Here is a 23,639-nt window from a genome sequence, read left to right as displayed (position 1 = left end):
GTATTTCTGATGTTGCTATATCTTTAAAATAGAAATCCCTTTGTAAAAGTGAATTGATGTTAATTGTTTAAATGGAATTGCAGACTAGACATTGGTTTCTAACAGTAAGGGTTGGGGGAACACACCTGGAATGGGTAGAAATTTCTTTCTTTTTTAAAATTAAATTAAATTTTCTTGGGGTTATATTTTAAGTTCTGAACTCTCTCCCTCTCTGCCTCCCTGCCCTTTACTAGAGAAGGCCACCATTTGACACAGATACACACACACACGCACGCACTCACGCACACACGCACACATGCACACATGCAAAACCATACTATATATACTTCTATCAATCAGTTCTCTGGAGGTTGATTTGAGCATTTAAATACTCAGAATAACTTAGTTGTTCACAGTTATGCTTTGAACAGTATTTTTGTTACTGAATACAATATTCTCTTGGTTCTGCTCATTTCATTTTTCATTATTTCATGCAAGTCTTTCTGCATTTTTCTGAAATTTCTTACAGCACAGTAGTATTCCATCACAATCATATACCATGACTTGTTTAGCCATTCTCCAATTGATGGGTATCCTCTCAATTTTCAGTTCTTTGCCATCTGCAACAAAGAAAGCTGCTATAAATATTTTAGAACATCTAGGTTCTTTTCCTTTTTCCCTGATCACCTTGGGAAAGAGACCTAATAGTGGTATTGCTGGGTCAAAGAGTATACATAGTTTTGTAACTCTTTGGGCATATTTCCATATTGCTCTCCAAAATGGTTGGATCAGTTCACAATTTCACCAACAGTGACTAGTGTCCCAATTTTTCTACACTTCCTCCAACATATGTCATCTTCCCTTTCAATCATTTTAGCCAAATTGATAGGTGTGAGATATCTCAAAGTTGTTTGAATGTACATTTTTCTAATCAACAATGATTTAGAACATTTTTTCGTATGACTATATATAGCATTGATTTCTTTTCTGAAAAACTGCCAGTTTATATCCTTTGACCATTTATCAATTGGAGAATGACTCATAATCTTATAAATTTGACAGAGTTCTTTATATATTTGAGATATGAGACATTTATCTGAGAAATTGTCTAAAAAATTTTCCCGTAATTTTCTGCTTTCCTTCTATTCTTGGCTACATTGGTTTTATTTGTACAAAACTTTTTAAATTTAATGTAATCAAAATTATCCATTTTACATCCCACAATGCTGTCTGTCTTTTGTTTATTCATAAATTCTTCTCCTATCCATAAAGCTGATAGGTAATATGTTCCATGCTCTTCTTACTATAATATCACTCTTTATATTTATATCATATATCCATTTTGACCATATTTTAGTAAGTGGTGTAAAATATTAACCTATGCCCAATTTCTGCCAGACTGCTTTCCAGTTTTCCCAACAGTTTTTATCAAATAACAAATTCTTATCCCAAAAGTTTAAATCTTTGCGCTTATCAAATTGGTTAATACTGTATATTGTATTTCTACTCTGTTTCTACTGATCTGTCTTTCTGTTTCTTAGCTAGTACCACATAGTGTTGATAATTAGCCTTATAATCTAGTTTAAGATCTGGTACTGCTAAACCTCCTTCCTTTACTTTTTTTTCATTAATTCTTTTGATATTTTGGCCTTTTGTTCTTTCATATAAATCTTGTTATTTTTTCTAGCTCAATAAAGTAATTTTTTGGTAATTGTGATAGCTTTGAATAAATAGATTAGTTTAGGTAGATTTGTCATTTTTATTATATTGGCTCTGCCCACACATGAATAATTAATATTTCTCCAAATATTTAAATACGACTTTATTTGCATAAAAAGTATTTTATAATTATGTTCATGTAATTCCTAGGTTTGTCTTGGCAGGTATTCTCCCAGTTATTTTATGCTGTCTATGGTTATTTTAAATGGGGTATCTCTTACTATCTCTTTTTGAAGTGTTTTGTTGGTGATACATGGAAATGCTAATGATTTATGTGGGTTTATTTTATCTCCTGCTACTTTGCTACAATTGTTAATTGTTTCAACTAGCTTTTTAGTTGAACCTAGGATTTTCCAAGTATATCATCATATCATCTGAAAAGAGAGATAGTTTTATTACCTCATTGCCCATTTTAATTCCTTCAATTTCTTTTTCTTCTCTTACTGCTTTTGCTAGCATTTCTAATACAATATGGAACAATATTGGTGAAAATGGGTATCCTTGTTTCAATTCTAATCTTGTTTGGAAGGCTTCTAGCTTATCCCCATTACAAATAATGCTTGCTGATGGTTTTGGTTAGGTGCTTCTTATCATTTTAAGGAACAATCTATTTATGCCTATGCTTTTAAGTGTTTTTTGTTTGTTTTTGGCAGGGCAATCTGGGTTAAGTGACTAGCCTAAGGTCACAGAACTAATAAGTGTTAAATGTCTGAGGCTGGATTTGAACTCAGGTTCTCCTGACTTTAGGGCTGGTCATCTATTCACTGCACCACCTACATGCCCCCTCAGGAGTTTTTAATAGGAAATGAGTGTTGTATTTTGTCAAAAGCATTTTCTGCACCTATTGATATAATCATATGATTTTTGTTACTTTTATTATTGAGATAATCAATTGGGTTAATAGTTTTCCTTATGTTAAATCATCCCTGCATTCCTGGTATAAATCCCACTTGGTTACAATGTATAATCTTTGTGATATAGTGTTGTAGTTTCCTAGCTAGTATTTTATTTAGGATTTTTGCATTCCTATTCATTAGTGAAATTGGTCTATAAGTTTCTTTCTGTGTTTTTGCTCTTCTTGGTTTAAGTATCAGCACTGTATTTGTTTCATAAAAGAAGTTTGGTTGGACTCCTTCTTTGACTATTATTCCAAATAATTATTCCAAATTATTCTAAATTCCAAAAATTATTTAACATTGGAATTAGTTGATCTTTAAATGTCTGGTAGAATTTATATGTAAATCTATCTGGTCCTGATGCCTTTTTCTTAGGAAGCTCATTTATGGCCTGTTCAATTTCTTTTTCTGAAATAGATTTATTTCAATATTTTATTTCCTTTTCTTTTAATCTAGGCAGTTTTGTATTTTTGTAAGTATTCTTCCAGTTCACTTAAATTGTTAAATTTATTGGCATATAATTGGGCACAGTAACTCCTAATAATTGCTTTGATTTCATCTTCATTAGTGGCAGATTTACCCTTTTCATTTTTGATATTAGTGATTTGATTTTCTTCCCTTTTTAAAAATCATATTAATCTAGACAGAATTTTTTTTTGGATGGGGGAAGGCAGGGCAATTGGGGTTAAGTGACTTGTCCAAGGTCACACAGCTAGTAAGTGTGTCAGGTGTCTGAGGCTGGATTTGAACTCAGGTCCTCCTGAGTCCAGGGCCGGTGCTCTACTCACTGTGCCACCTAGCTGTCCCATAGACAAAAATTCTTGATTTGGCAGTCAATGTAAAATACCAGTATGATGTGTTACCTAAAAAGCTGTTTGGTTTTAGGCCATATTAACCAAAGTATGGTGTCCAGAACAAGAGAAATAATAGATTTGCTGCTCCATACACTGGTTAAAACATCACTTCTGTTTGATTTGAGTAGGACTTCTTAAAAGGCAAAGTGATAAGTTGGGAGGAGGCTGGATAGCATAGTGGAAGGAGCCCTGTCTCTGGAGTTAGAATACCTGTGTTCAGTATTTACTACCTGGGTGAATTTGAGTAAGGTAGTCCCCTGTTTTCTCATTTGTGGAATGGAAAAGTTGACCTGGATGATCTCTGGGGTCCCTCCCGTCTCTAGGTCTATGATTCCGTGACCTTAACATTCAAAGGAGGATTGTTAGGATGGTGATAAGACTTGAAGCCATGTCATATATGAGGAAACAGTTGAAGGACCTTTTGATATTGAACTAGAAGAAAAGGTTTAGGAAAGTTACATGATGAAGACATTTGGAAGTTTACAATGTGGAAAAAGTAGTCTTTTGTTTTTTTCCCTTGATTCTAGAGGACATAGCTGGAAATAATGGCTAGTAGATAGTACAAGCCAGACTGTTGATTCCATAAAAAAATTTGACAGCGATCTGAAAATAGAAGGGGACATTCTTGTGAAGTTGTGAACTCCCCATTCTTAGATTATTTAGACAGAAAATGGATAGCCTCCAATCAGGGAATGTTATGGGGCCAAAGGAAGTGGCCTCATTAGGAGGCTTAGTTTTCCCCTACCTATTGGGTTTCTTCCTCAAACCATAGTCTAACTGTGGAATGGTCAATAGCTAAGTTAAATGAGCATTTCAGGAGGTCCAGTAAGAGACATTCGTTATTCATTTAGAGCACAAAGGATTACTGAGAGCCAGGAACCCCAGTGATTTGCTAGAAACTGTCATTTGCTTTAAAAAAAAGTCATCTCCCTATACTAGAAATGATAAGGTATTTATAAGCACAAGAGTATTAATTCTGTTTTTAGTGAATTTATATTTTCATTGTATTAGGTATACAATGGACATTGGGAGGACAAGAGCTCTAGAGTCTTCCAGCTTAACACAGATTGATATTTTGGTGGTATGGATGGTCAACCAGTGAAGAATCCAACTTTTCTGTCATGTCCGGATTTCTCCATCTTAGACTAAAAAGATTAAAACTGGAAGGGATTAGATATTGTATAGATTGTATATAGATATGGTATAGTCTCAAATGCTACATTTTTCAGGTGGAAATTTGCAGAGGTAGAAAGATTTGCAAGGGGCAGCTAGGTGGTGCAGTGGGTAGAGTACTGGCCCTGGAATCAGGAGGACCTGAGTTCAAATGTGACCTCAGACACTTGACACTTATTAGCTGTGTGACCCTGGGCAAGTCACCTAACCCAGGTTGCTTTGCAACGAAAAACAAAGAAACAAAGATTTGCCTGAGATCTCAGATTCCCCAGTATATGATGAGAAACTTATTTTGGTGTAACATTTGACAAACACCAGCTGTCATTTTAAAGATAAATGGTATCTTATGATCTGAAAAATTCTATTTTAGCTATATTACTAGGCTGTACATGCCTCTGGTGATCAAGCAAATTTGTTTCCTTTTCTATTTATTTTGTAAGTCTTCCCAAGTTTTTTCCTCAATTCTTTTTATTCATCATTTCTTGCAGCACAGTATTATTATTGTTAAATTCATGTACCAAGTTTGTTCTGTCTTTCCTCAATCCATCCATACCTGCTTTATTTTCAGGGTTTTTTTTGCCATTTAAAAATACAGGTTCCTAATCTTTTGTTCTTTTTGTTCCTAACCTACTTATATGCCAAGTAGTGTTATTACTCTGGCAAAGGGTGTGTACAATTTAGCATTTTCTTGGTAAAATTCCGTATGGTTTTCCAGATTGGTAGAACCACTTAATGGCACCCGTAACAGTACTGGGAGCAAGAGATAGAAATTTCCAAGAAGCAAATTTAGGTTTGGTTTAGGAAAAACGTCCAGTAAATTAGCACCATCCCAGAGTGGAATAGTTTCCTTTGGAAGATAATGGGGTTCTCTTTCACTGAAGATGAAAAGAGTATTTTGTCCCCCAGATTTTGTAAGTGAAATTGTTTTGGGGCATGTCCTAGAGAGAATTCTTATTCAAGTACAGGTTGGACTGCGTAGTCTCTCAGGACCCTTCCAACTTTTTGAGTTCTGCGAGGCTGTGATTACATTCTGTAGTCACTCTATGGCATAATTTTATACACACAAGAGCAAAAAAATTGTTGAGGTGAACTGTTGCTTTTGGTAATTTACATATATATGTGTGTGTATATATATATATTTTAAAATACTTATTTTTAAAATCAAATTAGGCATTTAGTGAAAGAGAAGTAATAAGAAGGAATATATCCATTATGAATTCAATAAAACTTTTTTGATGTCTTTTCTTTCTTTATCTTTTTAACAATATTGTCTTCCTTTCCGAATATATCCTTGTTGCCTCACTTATACAGCAAGCCCATCCCTTGTAATAAAGATTTAAAAAAAAATTAGTAAAACTATATAGCACATCAGGCAGCCAGGTGGTACAGTGGAGAGAGTGCTGGGCCTGGAGTCAGGAAGGCTGATCTTCTTGAGTTCAAATATGACCTTAGATACTTACTAGTTATGTGATGCTGGGCAAATCACTTAACCCTGTTTGCTTCAGTTTTCTTATCTGTACAATGAGCTGGAGAAGGGATATGGCAAACCAATTCAATATGTTTGCCAAGAAAATCCCAAATGACACTACTGAAATGCAACACATCGATTATGTTCGATAATATATATGCTATTTTATACCCATAGTGAATCACCCATTTCTGCAATGAGGGAGGATGGTACATTTTTTCAGTTCTTCTGTGTGGAGCCAGACAAGGTCATTTTATCTAGACAGTTTAATTTAGTTTTATGTTTTTCCATTTCCATTTAGTTTTATATTTTTTCCATTTACAGTACTTATTATATTGTTCTGCTTTGACTTATTTCGCTCTGCATCTGTACAATGAGTTGTCACAAGTTTCTCTGAATTCTTAATATTTTTTCATTTTTATTGACATAATAATATTCATTACATTTATATACCATAATTTCTTTAGCCATTTCCCAAATGATTGGTACCTATTGAGTTTCCAGCTCATTGTTACCCCCCACCCCCATCCTCAATGGCTACTTTAAATATTTTGATATATGTAGGATCTTTCTGCCTTTGATTTCCTTATGGTGTACATATATGTAGCAGTGGGAACTCTGTGTCTAAAGGCAGGGGCATTTTAATAATTTTCTTGGCATAATTCCAAAATGCTTTCCAGAATAGTTGATGTTTTGGACTGGGTACCTCACTTGGCAGTCCCATGGTAGATAATGTTTGATATGCAAATGAAATGAAATGTTAATGGGTTGTTCAGCAGTTAACAAAAGGTAACACTTTAGCCATGGCAGAGGGATAAATGACAAGGGTATGCATTGAGGATCCCCAAGTTGGTTCAACTGAATGAATCTTCACTGCTTCTGAGTAGCCCATTGTGGCCCATCTGCTGAACGTCAGAGAGCCCCTGGAGCTTTTGGGCCTATTTTTGTTATTAGGTAACTAGAAAGTAATGTCATTAGCCTGAGCCTTCAGTCCCCTGTAACAGTTAAGTCTTGAGGGTGGTTTCTTTGCCTTTTAAAGAAAATCTAGCCTAACCTGTATGAGGTTTGGGTGAGTTAGGATATTGCTTCCACTATAGTTGGACCAATTAATAACTCTACCAACTATCTTTTCTTAACTCTTTTAATAACTGAAAATTTTTATCTTCTGTCATGTTTGCCAAATTGCTAGATGTGAGGTGAAACTTCAGAGTTAGTTTTGATTTGCATTTTTCTTATTATTAGTGACTTGGAACAGTCTTTAATATAATTGTTAATAGTTTGCATTCTTTGAGAGTTGTTTATTCATATCCTTTAACCATTCATCCATTGAGGAATGGCTTTTAATCTTATTCATTTGTGTTAATTATCTATATATCTGGAATATCAGAACCTTATTAGAGCCACTGGATGAAAAATGTTTTCCTTATCAAGTTTTTCTTTTTTATTTTAGCTGCATTGATTTTGTTTGTTAAAAAGCTTTTCAATAACTGGTGATGTATTCGTAAAAAAATTTTTTTTCCTTTTAACTTTTTCTCTTGTAGATGTCCCTTTAAGGACAGGCCTCCCACCCCCATTCAAGCATTATAAATATGGTATGTGAATTTTCTTAATTCTTGAAAATGCAAATTTAGTATAATGCAATATGACATTTTACGTTGAATTGAATTACAATGTATAATGTACAAATACCAAGTTAATATTTGTAAACAGAATCAAGTGGCAAGTATATATCAATGTATGTATACCTTAGTTGAAGTGTTAAAGGGTTATAATTTAGGATACTAAATTTTCAGGTATTTCTGAATAGAATTCCTTACAAATATATAGTATGTAGGGGCAAAGCTTTATAAAGTGATTGGTAAAGGAAAATTGTTTAAGAAGAGTTTCCTAATAGTTTTGAAATTTTAAATAAAATTGAAGATATTTATCTACTGGGCTTGATATAATAAATTGGTGATTTAAAGTAGGGGAAGGAGTTAGATTTCAGGTCCACATTTAGATTAATATCAATAGGAAAGATTTATCAAGTTGTGGGATGCTGTAGTTCATAAAGTCTGAGTATTCACTTGAAGGTCATGATGCATATAACAAATATTTCTCTTATTTGGTTGAGCCATTTGAGAATATTAATTTTTTATTACTTTAAATCATTTTGAGTGGCTTTTAACTTTGTTCTCATTTGGTGTGGAGCAACTTATGACCTCAAATACTTTGAAATCACAGTTCTCTCCGTGCTTATGCATTTTAATATCTAGAGACTAATTGTGAGGTCACAAGGGGTAGTCAAGCAAGAGGTGAAGGCAGTGAGTGGAAAATCCTTAGATTTATGTTCTTAAAGAATTTACATAATAAATATTAAATCAGAGAATGAAGTGAAAAGCATGGTTAAGGTAAATATGAGACTTCTTAAATGTGGCTTTCAAAATAAAATAGTCTGAGATACAATATTAAGCCTGAATCAATTGCAGAGACATTTTCAAATTATACTCATCACATAGTTTCCCTTTCTCATATTCTTTAAAGTTCAGAAATATCATATACATAATTTTGATAAATTTTGGATAAAGTGATGCATTACTGCGCTAAATATCACTGTGGGAGCTTAAATATACTTAATATTATTTTACTTTACTCATATTCTTTCCTCCAGTGTTTTACACTATTTAAAAAATTGGCAGATTGGCACCTCTGCATTTACTTGGTGGTGATGGAATGTAGCATTGTGACAGACTGTTGAAAACACCAAAACCAGATTAATGTACATCTAAAATCTGTTGCATTTTGCTTAGGAAGGAATCTCCAACTCATTTTTTGACATGTTATCATCAAGCACTTATCGTCTATTGTGAAATGGAGTATTATGTTAGACATTGAGAAATATAGTAAATTTAGGAAGTAAATTTAGGTTTTTGCTAAGAAGTTAGCTTTCCAAGAAGGAGAAGAAAGGAAATAATATACATAGATCCTCTATATTTTGTTACTCATTATGAGTAAGAATTAAAAATTATAAGAGTAAGAATAAGAGAAGAGAAGGAAAGAAAAACAAATTACAGAGATGGGAACAGTGTTGCAATGATCTTGTAGCTATTTCTTTCTGTTGTTAACTATTTCTTCTTACTACCTTTCCCTTCTCATACAAGGTCCTATTGGCTAAAAATATCTGGTGAGATTTTGTGCTCAAAGAGTTTTTTTTTTTAAAGTCAACAAATGGAGTCCTCCAGTGTGGAATTGCAGAATGTACTAGGACACACCAGAAAAATAATTATTGCTATTTAAAGAAACACTAGCAAAATCTGTAGAACATATAGATGTTTTCAAGTCAACTTTTGGAATTAATAAACTAGGAGTTTGGATTCCAGACAGCTGTTGAACTCCCCTTATCAGAGGATGCTTGCCAGTTTCTCTAAGGTGCCACAAATAAACAATAAACTCATGTGTGCTTACGGGTCAGTCTGTTCTGTTGGAGGGAGATGGATGATTAAAAATAGCAGGTAACTGTAAATATTTACTCCATCTTTGACATACTGATACTGTAAGCCTGGGCAAATCAATTCACATCTCAGTGCTCCTGCAGAGGGAGAAATGAACTCCAGGGATGTAGGAATCCCAAACCAAAGTTCCCAGGTTGCGGCCACCTGGAATGAATTCGCAGACCCAAGCATTCTTTAAGTCAAGGAGGCAAAGCTTTATTATGATTTACATAAATAAAGTGGGCAGGAGTTCTTAGGGAACCTGCAACCATACAGGGCTACAGGGAAAGTTTAAGTACAAGATTTAGGGGTGAAGCCTGTCAATTAGGTGTGGGATTAGGGAGTGGTTAAGGTGTGTTTAAGGAGTGGTCAGTTCTTAAAGGAACATGCACTTTTTGTATCTGCTGTGCAGGTATCTTACCCAGAGTTCACTGGGAAATAGCCCAAGGGGGGGCTACCTGTGGGTGTGGTGTGAAACGTCACTAAGTCACCAAAAGTTCATGGCTGACTGGGAATATCCAGGTGGATTCTATCACGTGTCTTGTTAGTCAAGATTAATGTAAGGGAATATACATTTGACTGTGTCTAGGATGTGTGTTAGACTCAGCGTATCATCCGGAATCAATCTATAATTGGACATAGCTGCTTACTGAGGAAGAAGCAGAGATAATTTTGGGGCACGCTGCCCTTTAGCTAGAGAGAGACCGTCTGGGAGAGAATATGTTTTGAGAACTAGTTGTTTTGGTAAGGCATGCTGCCCTTGAACTGGAGAGAGGCTGCCTGGGCCAATGCTTTGAAGCTAGGGAGAGATGTGATTTTAGAACTGGAGTTTAGGCACAGGCACCCAAGCAGAGGCTAAGGGGAAATGTGATGTTAGAATTAGGGTCCAAGCACAAGCACCCCATCACTCCAAGCAGCTTTACCATTATAAGGTGCACAACAGTTGCTGGTCTCCATTGGTTAGGGGAGTTTCCTATATGAAGAAAGAAAGTCATAGGTAAAAACAAACCCCAGTTATTTTTTACTTTAAAATGCATTTTATGATGTTTTTCATCAACAGCTCTCTTCAAGGTCATTAATGACCACTCTTGATAAATTCAGTGACTTTCCCAACATCTTTATCCTGTGTGACCTCTTGGCAGTATTGGGCACTGTTGACCTCCCCTTCCTTCTTGATATCTTCTTTTGCATCTGTCACTTTGTCCTTTCTAGGCCTTCCTCCTGCTTCTTTATGCTCTTTATTTCCATTTCTGGCTTTACATATTTTATTTAAAAATTTCTTTTTTATTATTAAATTAATCATTAGTAAACAAACATTTCAGCATAAAAAAAGAAAGAGGCTTGTATAAGAAACTGAATTAATTGTTCTGTGGTTTGTTTTTTAAGAAGCATATATATTAAATTTAATGAGGTAGTAATAAAACAGCCCTGTTTGTGTCTACACCCTTCTGCATTTTTGTTGTCTGTGCACTGAAACATATATGTTTTTGAGGATTTTGTGTGTGTGTGTGTGTGTGTGTGTGTGTATAGCTGTCACTACTTACTAATATGCTGTCCCAACCCGTCTCCCTGAATAGAAACCCTCTCTTGTAACAAATATGTATGGTTCATAAAAACAAATCAACATGTTGGCCATTTCTGATAATGTTTACACACATACACACACATATATACACATCCTTTTTTTTCACTGTATTGCTGTCCTTCATGTACTCTTCTGTTCCAACCAAATTTGACTGTCCTCAACCTGCCATATATTTTCTAGCTGATTGCTTCCACAGTTATCCTTTTTCTCTTTTAATCTTTTTTGATTAGTTCTTTCCCTTCTACCATCTTTGCATTCATCTAGGTTCACATCCTTCTGTTTAGCATACTACCATCTTTCCATTTATCCACATTCCTATTCTCACCATCATCCTTAACTTCTCTCACTGCTATATTCATTCAGTTGACAAGTCTTGTTGGTTCTCCCTTTACAACTTTTCTCACTTTTCTCTCATTCTTTCCACTCACACAGCCAGTACATTTGTTTGGGCCCTTATCACTTCTCACTGCAATAACTTTCTAATTGGCTTCCCTACATCTAGTCTCTGACTTCTCCAATCCATCCTCCAAGCAGTTTATGCAGTGATTTTCTTTTTTTTTTTTAACATTTTTTTTTAATTTTAATTTTTAGTTTACAACACACGGTTCTACATAATTTTGAGTTCCAGATTTTATCTCCTCCCTCCCCAAGACGGCATGGAACCTCATATAACTACCACGTATAACTTCGCATTGAATTAATTTATACACTAGTCAAGTTGTGGAGAAGAATTATGTCCAATGGAATGAATCATGAGAAAGAAGAAACAGAACCAAAAAAAAAACCCAAAAACAAAAACAAAAGAGAAGGAAAAAAAGGCGAGCGTGAAGTGTGCCTCAATCTGCATTCAAACTTCATAGTTCTTTCTCTGGATGTAGATAGCATTCTCCATCGTGAGTCCTTTGGAGTTGTCCTTGCACCTTGTGTTGCTGAGAAGAGCGAAGTCTGTCAGGGTTGGTCCTCACGGAATCCATATATCTGTGGTTGTGTACAATGTTGTCCTGGCTCTGCTCCACTCACTCAGCATTATGTCGTGTAGTTTTTTCCAGGTTGTTATGAAGTCCGTATCATCCCCATTTCTTATGGCACAATAGTATTCCATTACCTTCATATACCACAGCTTGTTCAGCCATTCCTCAATTGATGGGCATCCCTTTGATTTCCAATTCTTGGCTACCACAAAAAGAGCCATTATAAATATTTTTGTACATATGGGTCCTTTTCCCGCTTGTGTGATTTCTTTGGGATACACCCCTAGAAGTGGTATTGCTGGGTCAAAGGGTATGAACATTCCTGTGGCCCTTTGGGTGTAGTTCCAAATTACTCTCCAAAATGGCTGGATCATCTCACAACTCCACCAGCAATGTAACAATGTTCCAATTTTCCCACATCCTCTCCAGCATTTAGCATTTTCCTGTTTTGTTATTTTAGCCAATCTGACAGGAGAGATGTGGTATCTAAGAGCTGTTTTGATTTGCATTTCTCTAATCAGTGATTTAGAGGATTTTTTCATATGCCTATAGATAGCTTTAATTTCTTCCTCTGAAAACTGCCTGTTCATATCCTTTGACCATTTCTCAATTGGGGAATAGCTTGTATTCCTATATATTTGGCTCAGTTCCCTGTATATTTTAGAAATGAGGCCTTTATCAGAGATACTAGTTGTAAAGATTTTCTCCCAATTTTCTGCTTCCCTCCTAATTTTTGTTGCATTGGCTTTTTTTGTACAAAAACATTTCAATTTAACATAATCAGAATTATCCATTTTATGCAGTGATTTTCTTAAGGCACAGGTATGACCATTTCACTCCTGCTTAAACAACTCCAGTGGCTCCCTCTTACCCTTGGCAAATCCTGTGGAGAAAGGACCCACCATTCCCACCACTACCACTACCAGTTGCCACCTACTTTCACCAATGGGACAGGCAAACCAACTTAGCTAAAGAAACAAGGTGTCTTGGTGGGGTAGCAAGGTGGCACAGTGAGTAGAGCACCGGCCCTGGAATCAGGAGGACCTGAGTTCAAATCCGGCCTCAGACACTTGACACATTTACTAGCTGTGTGACCTTGGGCAAGTCACTTAACCCCAGTTGTCCAGCCAAAAAAAAAACAAAACAAACAAAAAAAGGAAACAAGGTGTCTTGAAGAAGAAACATGAAGTGGGGTCATTTCACTGCTACCACCTCACATCATCTACCTTTAGACCACAGGGGAGGTAGCCCAGAACCTAGAGTCCAAGAGCCAAAGGAATTGCTTTCTGCTTGTTCCCCTCCCCAGTCTGAACACTGGTCTACTTCCAGCTTGGCCCACGCACCATCACTGAGAGCAGCATTCTCTGTGGAGCAGGGGCCCCATGTTCCCAGCATCATCAGTGCCTTTATTTCTCCCTTAGGAAGATCAGCCTATACTTGGTGCACAGATAACGGTCACCTGGATATGGCAGAAATACAAACATCACACACTTGATGTAAGGCACTACACATTTGTTCTACACACTATGATTGTTGAGATATTCAGTCTTGTTTTTTTGAAACTGTGTTAGTGTTTCTAGTTCAACACTAAGTATTTAGTTAAAACTTTTTTTTTTACAGCTAAATATTACTTTTTAAGAATGAACACTTCATTTCCTATATGTACCTCCTCTAATCTACTTTATTCTCCCTCTTTTATATCTTCTTTGATGGTCCTTGATTTTGCTTTTCTGACAATTCAGAAATAGAATTTGGACCAGCAAGTGGGCTTTGAGGTTGTTATTCAAATTTTCTTCAATATCTTCTAAACTTCGTAAATTTCTTTTCCACAATTTCATCTTCTAACCTTCCCCACTAGTCCAGACCCCTCATAGTCTCCTTATTTGGTTTAAGTCTCTTCCTCAACTTTTCCTACAACCTATTGCCACCGAAGCCAGAGGTGATTTTACAGGCTTTCCTACCTCATCTTTTCCATAGCACACTGTATATCAGTCAATTTACTATGTACCAAACATTGTGCTAAGTGCTGGGGATACAAAATGAGGCAAAAGACAGTCACTTGTCCTCAAGGAACTTACAGTCTAATGGGGGAGACAACATGCAAACAAACCACATACAAGATAAATATGAAATAGTTAACAGAGGGAAGGCAGTAGACTCAAGAGGTTTGGGAAAAGCTTCCTGCAAAAGATGGGATTTTAGATGGGACTTAAAGGAAGCCAGGAGGCAGAGATGAAGAGAGCATTCAAGGCATGGGGGACAGCCAGAGAAAATGCCTGGAATCAAAAATGGAGTTTTCTTGTTTGTGGAATAGCCCTGAGGCTGGTGTCACTTGATCAAAGAATATATGGCAGGGAATAATATATAAGACTGGAAAGGGGGGTGGGGGTGGGGTAGGTTATGAAAGATTTTTTGTCTTTTTTTTGTCTTTAATCTGGGAGCAGCTAGAGTTTGTTGAGTAGGGGCTGACGTAGTTGGACCTGTGCTTTAGGAAAATCACTTTGGTGGCTGAAAGAAGGATGGATTAGAGTAGAGAGAGTTGAGGCAGGCAGACCCACCAGCCGGCTGTTAACGATAGTCCAAGTGGGAGGTGATGAGGGCCTGCACTAGAGTGGTGGCAGTATCAGAGGAGAGAAGGGAGTTTATTCAGGAGATGTTGCAAAGGTGAAATCAACAGGCCTGGCAACAGTTTGGATTTGGGGGGTGACAGTGAGGAATCAAGAAAAACACCTAGGTTGTGAGCCTGAGCGATGGGATGATGGTTTTGCCCTTTATAGTAATAGGAAAGGCAGGAAGTGAGGAGGATTTAAGGAGGAAAATAATGAGTTCTCTTTTGGACATGTTGATTTTAAGATGTCTACTGGATATCCAGTTCAAGTCATCTGAGAGTCAGTTGGAGCAGTTAGGGCCAAATAGGTAGATTTGAGAATCATCAACATAGAGATGGTAATTAAATCCGTGGGAGTTAATAAGATCACCAAGTGAAAGGAGAAAAGGGAAAAAAAAGAGGTGGGACACCAGTGGTTAGAGGGGCATAATCTGGATAAGGAAAGGAAACACAGAAAGATCAGTCAGATAGGTAGGAGGAAAACCAGGAGAGAGTGGTGTCCTGAAAACCTAGAGAGAAGAGAGTATCAGGGAGGAGAAAGTGATCATCAGTGTTAAAGGCTGTGGAGAGGTCGAGGAGAATGAAGATTAAAAAAGGCCATTGGATTTGGCATTTAAGAGATCACTGGTAACTTGGGAGAGAACATTTTTGGTAGAATTATGAGGTCAGAAACTGGATTATAGGGAGTTAAGAAGAGAATGAGAGGAGAGAAAGTGAAATCACCTATTGTAGATGGGCTTTAAAAGGAGTTTAGCCACGAAAGGCAGAAGGGATAGAGGAAGATAGCTAGGATGGAAGGGTCAAGTGAGGGCTTTTTGAGGGAGAGGAGACGTGGCCATGGTTGTAGGCAATCAGTAGAGAATGAGCCAGTAGATAGGAAGAGATTGAAGATAAGTGATCGAGTAGGGGATGACAAGTGGCAATCCGTTGGAGGAGATGGGATGGAATGGGATCGCTTGAGTAGATAGAGGAGTTAGCCTGGGTAAGGCCACCTCATCATGTGAGACAGGGGTGAAGGAGGAGATAGTGGTAAAAGACATATTATGAGTGATAGGACATGAGGAAAAGGAAACTTAGAATGGCCTCAAATTTTTCCTGAAAAATCTGAGTTTAGACTTTCAGCTGAAAGAGTGAAGGGAGTGGGGGACTCATGGGAGGTTTGAGGAGGGATATAAAAGTCTGGAAGAGCTGCCATGGAGAGTATGATGGTGAGTTGATGAGGGAGGTATAGTAGGGTTACCTAGTATCAGTGAGTTTGTATAACATAAATTTGTAGTGGATCCAATCAGATTGCATGATTTTCTCCACCTTTGTTCAGTAGCATGTATTCTTCCTCCATTTTTCTTTCCATCCCCTAGCATTGTGTCTTATCTGTATTATGTCCTTCAGAAATGTTAAATTGAAATTAGTATCTGGATATGTAGCTAAAATAGTGGTGTATCAGGAGGCAGTAACATTGAGCAACCCTCTCTGTCCTCAGAACTCCTCCAAACAGATCTAGAAGATGCACCAGACTGAATCTTTTTTTTTTCCTTATTTATTTTTAGTTTACCACACACGGTTCTACATAGTTTTGAGTTCCAGTTTTTCTCCCCTCCCTCCCCCCTCCCTCCCCAAGACGGCATGAAGTCTCATATAACTGTCATGTATAACTTCGCATTGAATTAATTTATGCTCTAGTCAAGTCGTGGAGAAGAATTTTGACCAATTGAATGAATCATGAGAAAGAAGAAACAGAACCAAAACAAAAAAAAAACAAAAAAAAAACCCCAAAACAAAAACAAAAGAGAAGCAGAAAAGGCGAGCATGTAGTGTGCCTCAGTCTGTATTCAAACTTCGCAGTTCTTTCTCTGAATGAAGATAGCATTCTCCATCGTGAGTCCCCTGGAGTTGTCCTTGCCCCTTTAGGTTGCTGAGAGAAGCGCAGTATGTCAGGATTGGTCCTCACGGAATCCACATATCTGTGGCTGTGCACATCGTTCTCCTGGCTCTGCTCCGCTCACTCAGCATTATGTCGTGTAGGTTTTTCCAGGTTGTTATGAAGTCTGCATCATCCCCATTTCTTATGGCACAATAGTATTCCATCACCTTCATATACCACAGCTTGTTCAGCCATTCCCCAATTGATGGGCATCCCTTTGCTTTCCAATTCTTGGCTACCACAAAGAGAGCTGCTATAAATATTCTTGTACATATGGGTCCTTTTCCCGCTTGCGTGATTTCTTTGGGATACAACCCTAGAAGTGGTATTACTGGGTCAAAGGGTATGAACATTTCTATAGCCCCAGACTGAATCTTAAAGGGAAAATCTAAGAAAAAGTCACAGCAATTTTTCCATCTCAGGTCTGCATAGGAAGACAGAGAAGTCTGTGAGTGTTAGGGATGGGGTCTGGCCAGAGGCATACTGTGAGCATGAAGCACTCCAGCACCTCAGAGAAGCTCTTCAGCAGGGCAAGAGGAGGTCCAGACTCATACTGAGGCACTACACAGAAAGAGGTGCCACATGGAACCTTTGGTGTCCACTTTCCAGTTCCCAGTCATGGCTCTAGGACAGACTAAAGAGGGTGCCTACCACCCCCTGGGCACAGGGTTAATGTTCTGTGGTAAAGAACACCAGGTTGAAGGTCCTAGGCTATGTAAGAATTGAGGAGCAAGCAAGTTCAGAAGCAAGCAGTAGCCATGTGAATCAGATGGGATCCCTGGAGCTAAGTAGGGTCTCAGATCCAGATTCTATCTGAATCTGAAGCCTGCAGAGGAATAACCAAAGTTCTTTCACTCTCAGTGGGGCTTCCTGGCTGGCTGAAAGGGGTTGTATCCAGCTGCAGTCTACTTCCTGCTCAGATCCAAACCCAGGTCAGGAACTTGCAGAGCTCAGACCAGGGGAGCAGTGATCAGACTTGGCCCTGAATCAGATCAGTTTGGAACCACTGAAAGGTTGTAGGTCTCCAGCCTGAACTATTTCTGAGAGGCTGGAATAACAACACTCAGTGTCTCAAGAAAGCAGCAACAGAACCATCCTAGACTTTCCCTCCAGAAGTGTGCAGACCCATTCCTTAATGTGAAGTTTGAAGTCAGGAAGGAAGTAGGTTGGCAGAATGAGAAAACAAAAAGGGAATTTCACCATAAAGAGATATGACGACAAGGATGCTCAAGATAAAAAATCCAGAAAAAGAGAATGACTCCAAAACATCTATAAGCAAAGCTTTGAGGAAAAACAGCTTTGGCCCAAGTTCGAGTAGCATTCTTGGAAGAGATGAAGGCAGAGTTTAGAAAAAAGAGTTAAAAATGTTTATTTAAAGAAATCTGCCCAGGTTTCTTAGAACCATAGGGCAAAGTGGAAATAGAAAGAATCCACTGGTTACCTTCTGAAACAAACCCAAAATAAAAACTCCCAGGGATACTATAGCTAAAATCCAGAACTTCGAGGTCAAAGAAAAAATACTTCCAACAGTTAGAAGGGCAGAAATTCAAGTACTGAGGAGTCACAGTCAGGATCACACACATAAAGGAGTTGAAAACTTAGAATATGATGTTCCAGAAGGCAAAGAACAAAAACTGAGTATAATCTATAATTCCACTTGGGGAAAAATGTACTTTTAATGAAATAGACTTCCAAGCATTATTAAGGAAAAGACCAGAGTTGCATAGAAACTTTGAAGTTCAAACATGGAGTGAAGAGAAACATAAAATGGTTAAAAAACAAACAAACCTAAAACAATGAACAATGATGAAAGAGTAAATCTAGGATAAACTGCTTACATTGTAATGTAGGGAGATGATACGTGTGTCCCCTCTGAACCCTAGCATCATCATGGGTCATAACCAGAGTCTTAAGCAAAGGAAGGTTAGGAGAAATTATCTCACATGATCAGGGTGCACAAGTGTGTATCTATATGAAAAGAAGGAAGTGGGGAGCAGCTGACATTTAAATCTCATTCTCATCTGAAAAAAGGAGAAAGGGGATTTGGAGGGAGGGTGAATTAACTGAGGAAAATAGTCATAAGTAAAATAAACTCTTAGGATGTACAAAAATTATTTATAGGTCTTTTTGAGGTGGCAAAAGTTGAGCATCTTAGCCCATAAATTGGACTAATTGGAATGGCTAAACAAGTTATGGTATATAAATATGATGGAATATATTATACTGTGAGAAATGAAGTGGATGATTTCAGAGAAACCTGGTGAGACTTGCCGGTACTGATTCAGAGTGAAGTGAACATCTCAGGAGAACAATTTATACAATGACAACAATATGATAAAGAAGAATTTTGAAAAAATTAGGAATTTTGATCAGCGTAATGACCAACCATGATTCCAGAGAACTAATGATGAAATATGCTACCCATGCTATTCCTAATAGAGAGGTGAAAGAACCAGTGTGGAGAATGGATTTTACATACACACATATGTGTGAATATACACATATACATACACATATGTGCGTATATACACATATACACACATATGTGCGTATATACACATACACACATATGTGCGTATATACACATACACACATATGTGCGTATATACACATACACACACATATGTGCGTATATACACATATACACTCTTATATGTGTGTATATACACACATACATTCATGTGTATATATACGTGTGTGTGTGTGTGTGTGTGTGTGTGTGTGTGTGTGTGTGTGTTTTTGGAAGTGGCCAATGTGGAAATTTGTTTTGCTTGACTACATGTTGCTTGACTATAACAGTTTTATTTTTCCTCTTGTTTTCTCATTTCTTCTCAATGAGGGGTAGGAGGAGGAGCTAATTTAAAAAAATAAAACTAAAAAGAAATTACCTATTTCCTTAGTTTCTATTTCACTTAGGAAATATTTTTTATGTTTCTGAACAGGAAAAGCAGTGTTTCTCTGTTTAACTGTAACTGAATTACATAGGGGTGGTGTCAAGGTAGGCAGGTTGGTTGGTGTGAGGTGGCATGAAACTGTATTGATATATCACAAGGTAGAAGTTAGTACTTTTTACTGTATCTGAAGCCTTATGGAGGTTAACAGTGGTTCTTTGTAATATTTGAATTTGACATTTAAAAAAGAAAATGATAGTAATGTACTTTTCTTTCTTTTTAAAATTTAAAAATTTTCTTCAATTCCAAATTTTCTCCCTCCCTTCACTCCCCCACCTACTGAGAAAGCAAGAAATATGATACATATTATACATATGAAATCATGCAAAACATATTTCCAGTTGTTTTTCATAAGACTATTGATAGCTTTGATTTCTTCTTCTAAAAACTGCTTGTTCATATACTTTGACCATTTATTGATTGGGGGATGGCTCTTGTTTTTATAAATTTGGCTCAGTTTCCTATAAATGAGACCTTTATCAGAGAAACTTGCTCTAAATTTTCCCCCGAGTTTCCTACTTTCCTTCTAATTTTGGCTGCATTGGTTTTGTTTGGTGCAAACATTTTTAATTTAATGCAACCAAAATTATCTATTTTACTTTCCATGATCTTCTCTATTCTTTTTTTTCCCCATGCTCCTCTGATTTGTTTATATCACCTTTTTTATAATTTTAAAAAATATTTTAGTTTTCAACATTGATTTCCACAAGATTTAGAGTTACAAATTTTCTCCCCATTTCTACCCTCCCCCCCATTCCAAGATGGCATATATTCTGATTGCCTCATTCCCCAGTCAGCCCTCTCTTCTGTCACGTCACTCCCCCCCATCCCCTTTCCCCTTACTTTCTTGTAGGGAAGCATAGATTTCTATGCCCCATTCCCTATATATCCTGTTTCCCAGCTGCATGCAAAAGACAACTTTTTTTTTTTGAGCATCTGCTTTTAAAACTTTGAGTTCCAAATTCTCTCCCCTCTTCCCTCGCTACCCACGCTCCCAGGGAAGGCAAGCAGTTCAACACAGATCACACATGTATCATTATGTAAAACACTTCCACAATGCTCATGTTGTGTAAGGCTAACTATATTTTGCTCCCTCCTATCCTGTCCCCCTTTATTCAGTTTTCTCCCTTGATCCTGTCCCTTTTCAAAAGTGTTTGCTTTTGATTACCTCCTCCCCTTATCTGCCCTCCCTTCTATCACCCCCCCCCTTTTTTATCCCCTTCCCCTTACTTTCCTGTGGAGTAAGATACCCAATTGAGTGTGTATGTTGTTCCCTCCACAAGTTGAATCTGGTGAGAGTAAGATTCACCTTTTCCCTTCCAACAGAACTGCTTTTTCTTGCCACTTTTTTGTGAGATAATTTACCCCATTCTATCTCTCCCCTTTTCCCTCTCTCAATATATTCCTCTCTCACCCCTTAAATTTATTTCATTTTTTTAGATATCCTCCCTTCATATTCAACTCACACTGTGCCCTCTGTCTATATATATGTATATTCCCCTTCAACTACCCTAATACTAAGAAAGGTCTCATGAATTACACACATCATCTTTCCATGTAGGAATGTAAACAAAACAGTTCAACTTTAGTAAGTCCCTTAAGATTTCTCTTTCTTGTTTACCTTTTCATGCTTCTCTTGATTCTTGTGTTTGAAAGTCAAATTTTCTATTCAGCTCTGGTCTTTTCATTTAGAAAGCTTGAAAGTCCTCTATTTTGTTGAAAATCCATATTTTGCCTTTGAGCATTATACTCAGTTTTGCTGGGTAGATGATTCTTGGTTTTAATCCTAGCTCCACTGACCTCCAGAATATCATATTCCAAGCCCTTTGATCCCTTAATGTTGAAGCGTTATCCTGATTGTGTTTCCACAATACTCAAATTGTTTCTTTCTGGCTGCTTGCAGTATTTTCTCCTTAATCTGGGAGCTCTGCAATTTGGTGACAATATTCCTAGCAGTTTTCTTTTTGGGATCTTTTTCAAGGGATGATCAGTGGATTTTTTTCAATTTCTATTTTGCCCTGTGGCTCTAGAATATCAGGGCAGTTTTCCTTGATAATTTCCTGAAAGATGATGTCTAGGCTCTGTTTTTGATCATGGCTTTCAGGTAGTCCAATAATTTTAAAATTATCTCTCCTGGATCTGTTTTCCAGGTTAGTGGTTTTTCCAGTGAGATATTTCACGTTGTCTTCAATTTTTTCATGCCTTTGGTTCTGTTTTATAATATCTTGAGTTCTTATAAAGTCACTAGCTTCCACGTGCTCCAATCTAATTTTTAAGGTGGTATTTTCTTCAGTGGTCTTCTGGACCTCCTTTTCCATTTGGCTAATTCTGCCTTTCAAGGCATTCTTCTCCTCATTGGCTTTTTGGAGCTCTTTTGACATTTGGGTTAGTTTGTTCTTTAAGGTGTTATTTTCTTCAGTATTTTTTTGGGTCTCCTTTAGCCAGTCATTGACTTGTTTTTCATGGTTTTCTTGCATCACTCTCGTTTTTCTTCCCAATTTTTCCTCTGATTCTCTAACTTGCTTTTCCAAATCCTTTTTGAGGTCTTTCATGGCCTGAGACCAATTCATATTTTTCTTGGAGGGTTTCGATGTAGGCTCTTTGACTTTGTTGACTTCTTCTGGCTGTATGTTTTGATCTTCTTTTGTCACCAAAAAAGGAATCTAGAGTTTGAGTTTGAGTCTGAGTTCATTTTTGCTGCCTGTTCATGTTCCCAGCCAACTACTTGACCCTTGAGCTTTTTGTCAGGATATGACTGCTTATAGAGTAGAGAGTACTTTGTCCCAAGCTTTAGGGTCTAAGCACTGCTGTTGTCAGAGCTACTTCTACTCCACCATCACCCCAGGCTCTGTCATAGCAGCATTCCTCCTCCCCCAAGAACCGCCAACCAGGACTGTAGTCCAGATCCAAGCAGGGCACAGCAAGAGAACCTTCCTTTGTTCCCACAAAGCACTCCTTGCACTCCCGCTCTGATCTGCTGCTGGATTCCTCCCACCATATGAGCCAGGGACTCCAGAAGCAGCTGATGCTGGAGCTCTGGAAGCAGCCTCAGGAGCTTCCTGTTGCTGCTATGGCCACCACTGCACCACTTACTCCACCCCCAGAGCTGGTGGCTGGACCGCTCTCAACTGGATCTTGCAGTTTTCCACTAACCTGCTCTTTAGCGTTTGTGGGTTGAGAAGTCGGGTAACTGCTAGAGCTCAATGATTCATGGCCCTAAGGCCTGTTCTGGCTGGCTGACTCCCTGTCCTGGCATGGCCCATGCTGGGCTGCGCTCCACTCCCAGCACCATGCGATAGACCCTTCCTGGTGACCATCCAGGCTGTCCTGGGATGGAGACCTGTTTCCCTCTGCTATTTCGTGGGTTCTCCAGCTCTAGAATTTGTTCAGAGCCATTTTTTACAGGTGTTTGGAGGGATTTGTGAGAGAGCTTAAGCAAGTCCCTGCTTTCCTGCTGCCTTCTTGGCTCCGCCCCCTCCTTATATCACCTTTTATATCTAAATAATGTACCCATCTTGACTTTATCTTGATATGTGGCATGAGATTTTGGTCTATGCCTATTTTCTACCAGACTGCTAGTTTTCCCAGCAGTTTTTGTCGAAAAGTGAATTCTCATCCTGAAAGTTTCGCTCTTTGGATTCATCAATCACTAGGTTACTTCATTCATATTTACTTCTTTATGTTGTGGTCATTTACATCTTTATATTGTGGACCTAATCCATTCCATTGATGAACCATTCTATTTCTTATTCAATCCTAGATTGTTTTGCTGATCACCACTTGTTGTGTAGTTTGATGTCTGGTACTGCTAGGCTGCCTTCCTTCCCTTTTTTTCATTGATTCCCTTGATATTCTTAAACTTTGATTTCTCCAGATGAATATTGTTGCTATTTTTTTCCTACCCCTACAAAATAATTCTTTGGTAGTTTGATTGGTATGGCCCTGAATAAGTAAATTAATTTAGGTAGTATTGTAATTTTTATCATGTTGGCTCAGCCTACTCATAAGCAATTAATATTTCTCCAATTGTTAAGATCTAGCTAT

At 37.5% G+C, this 23,639-nt stretch overlaps 1 protein-coding gene across 2 annotated transcripts in view; it reads left to right on the top strand.

The window, feature by feature from the left end:
* Nucleotides 1-23,639, top strand: part of C2H2orf76 (chromosome 2 C2orf76 homolog) — a 64,194-nt gene that overhangs the window by 18,639 nt on the left and 21,916 nt on the right. Inside the window, exon 3 of one of the 2 annotated variants that reach the window (XM_036746311.1) lies at nucleotides 7,631-7,681. The exons of the other annotated variant lie outside the window; for it this stretch is intronic. Coding sequence (XP_036602206.1) covers nucleotides 7,631-7,681 — 51 coding nt within the window. The remainder of the gene's footprint in view (nucleotides 1-7,630; nucleotides 7,682-23,639) is intronic. 2 annotated transcript variants of the gene reach the window in all.

The sequence above is a fragment of the Trichosurus vulpecula genome, chromosome 2 (assembly GCF_011100635.1).
Source record: "Trichosurus vulpecula isolate mTriVul1 chromosome 2, mTriVul1.pri, whole genome shotgun sequence".
In the NCBI taxonomy this organism is placed as follows: Eukaryota; Metazoa; Chordata; class Mammalia; order Diprotodontia; family Phalangeridae; genus Trichosurus; species Trichosurus vulpecula.
Note: the sequence above shows the minus strand (reverse complement) of the source record. Positions and strands in the feature narration are given on the sequence as shown.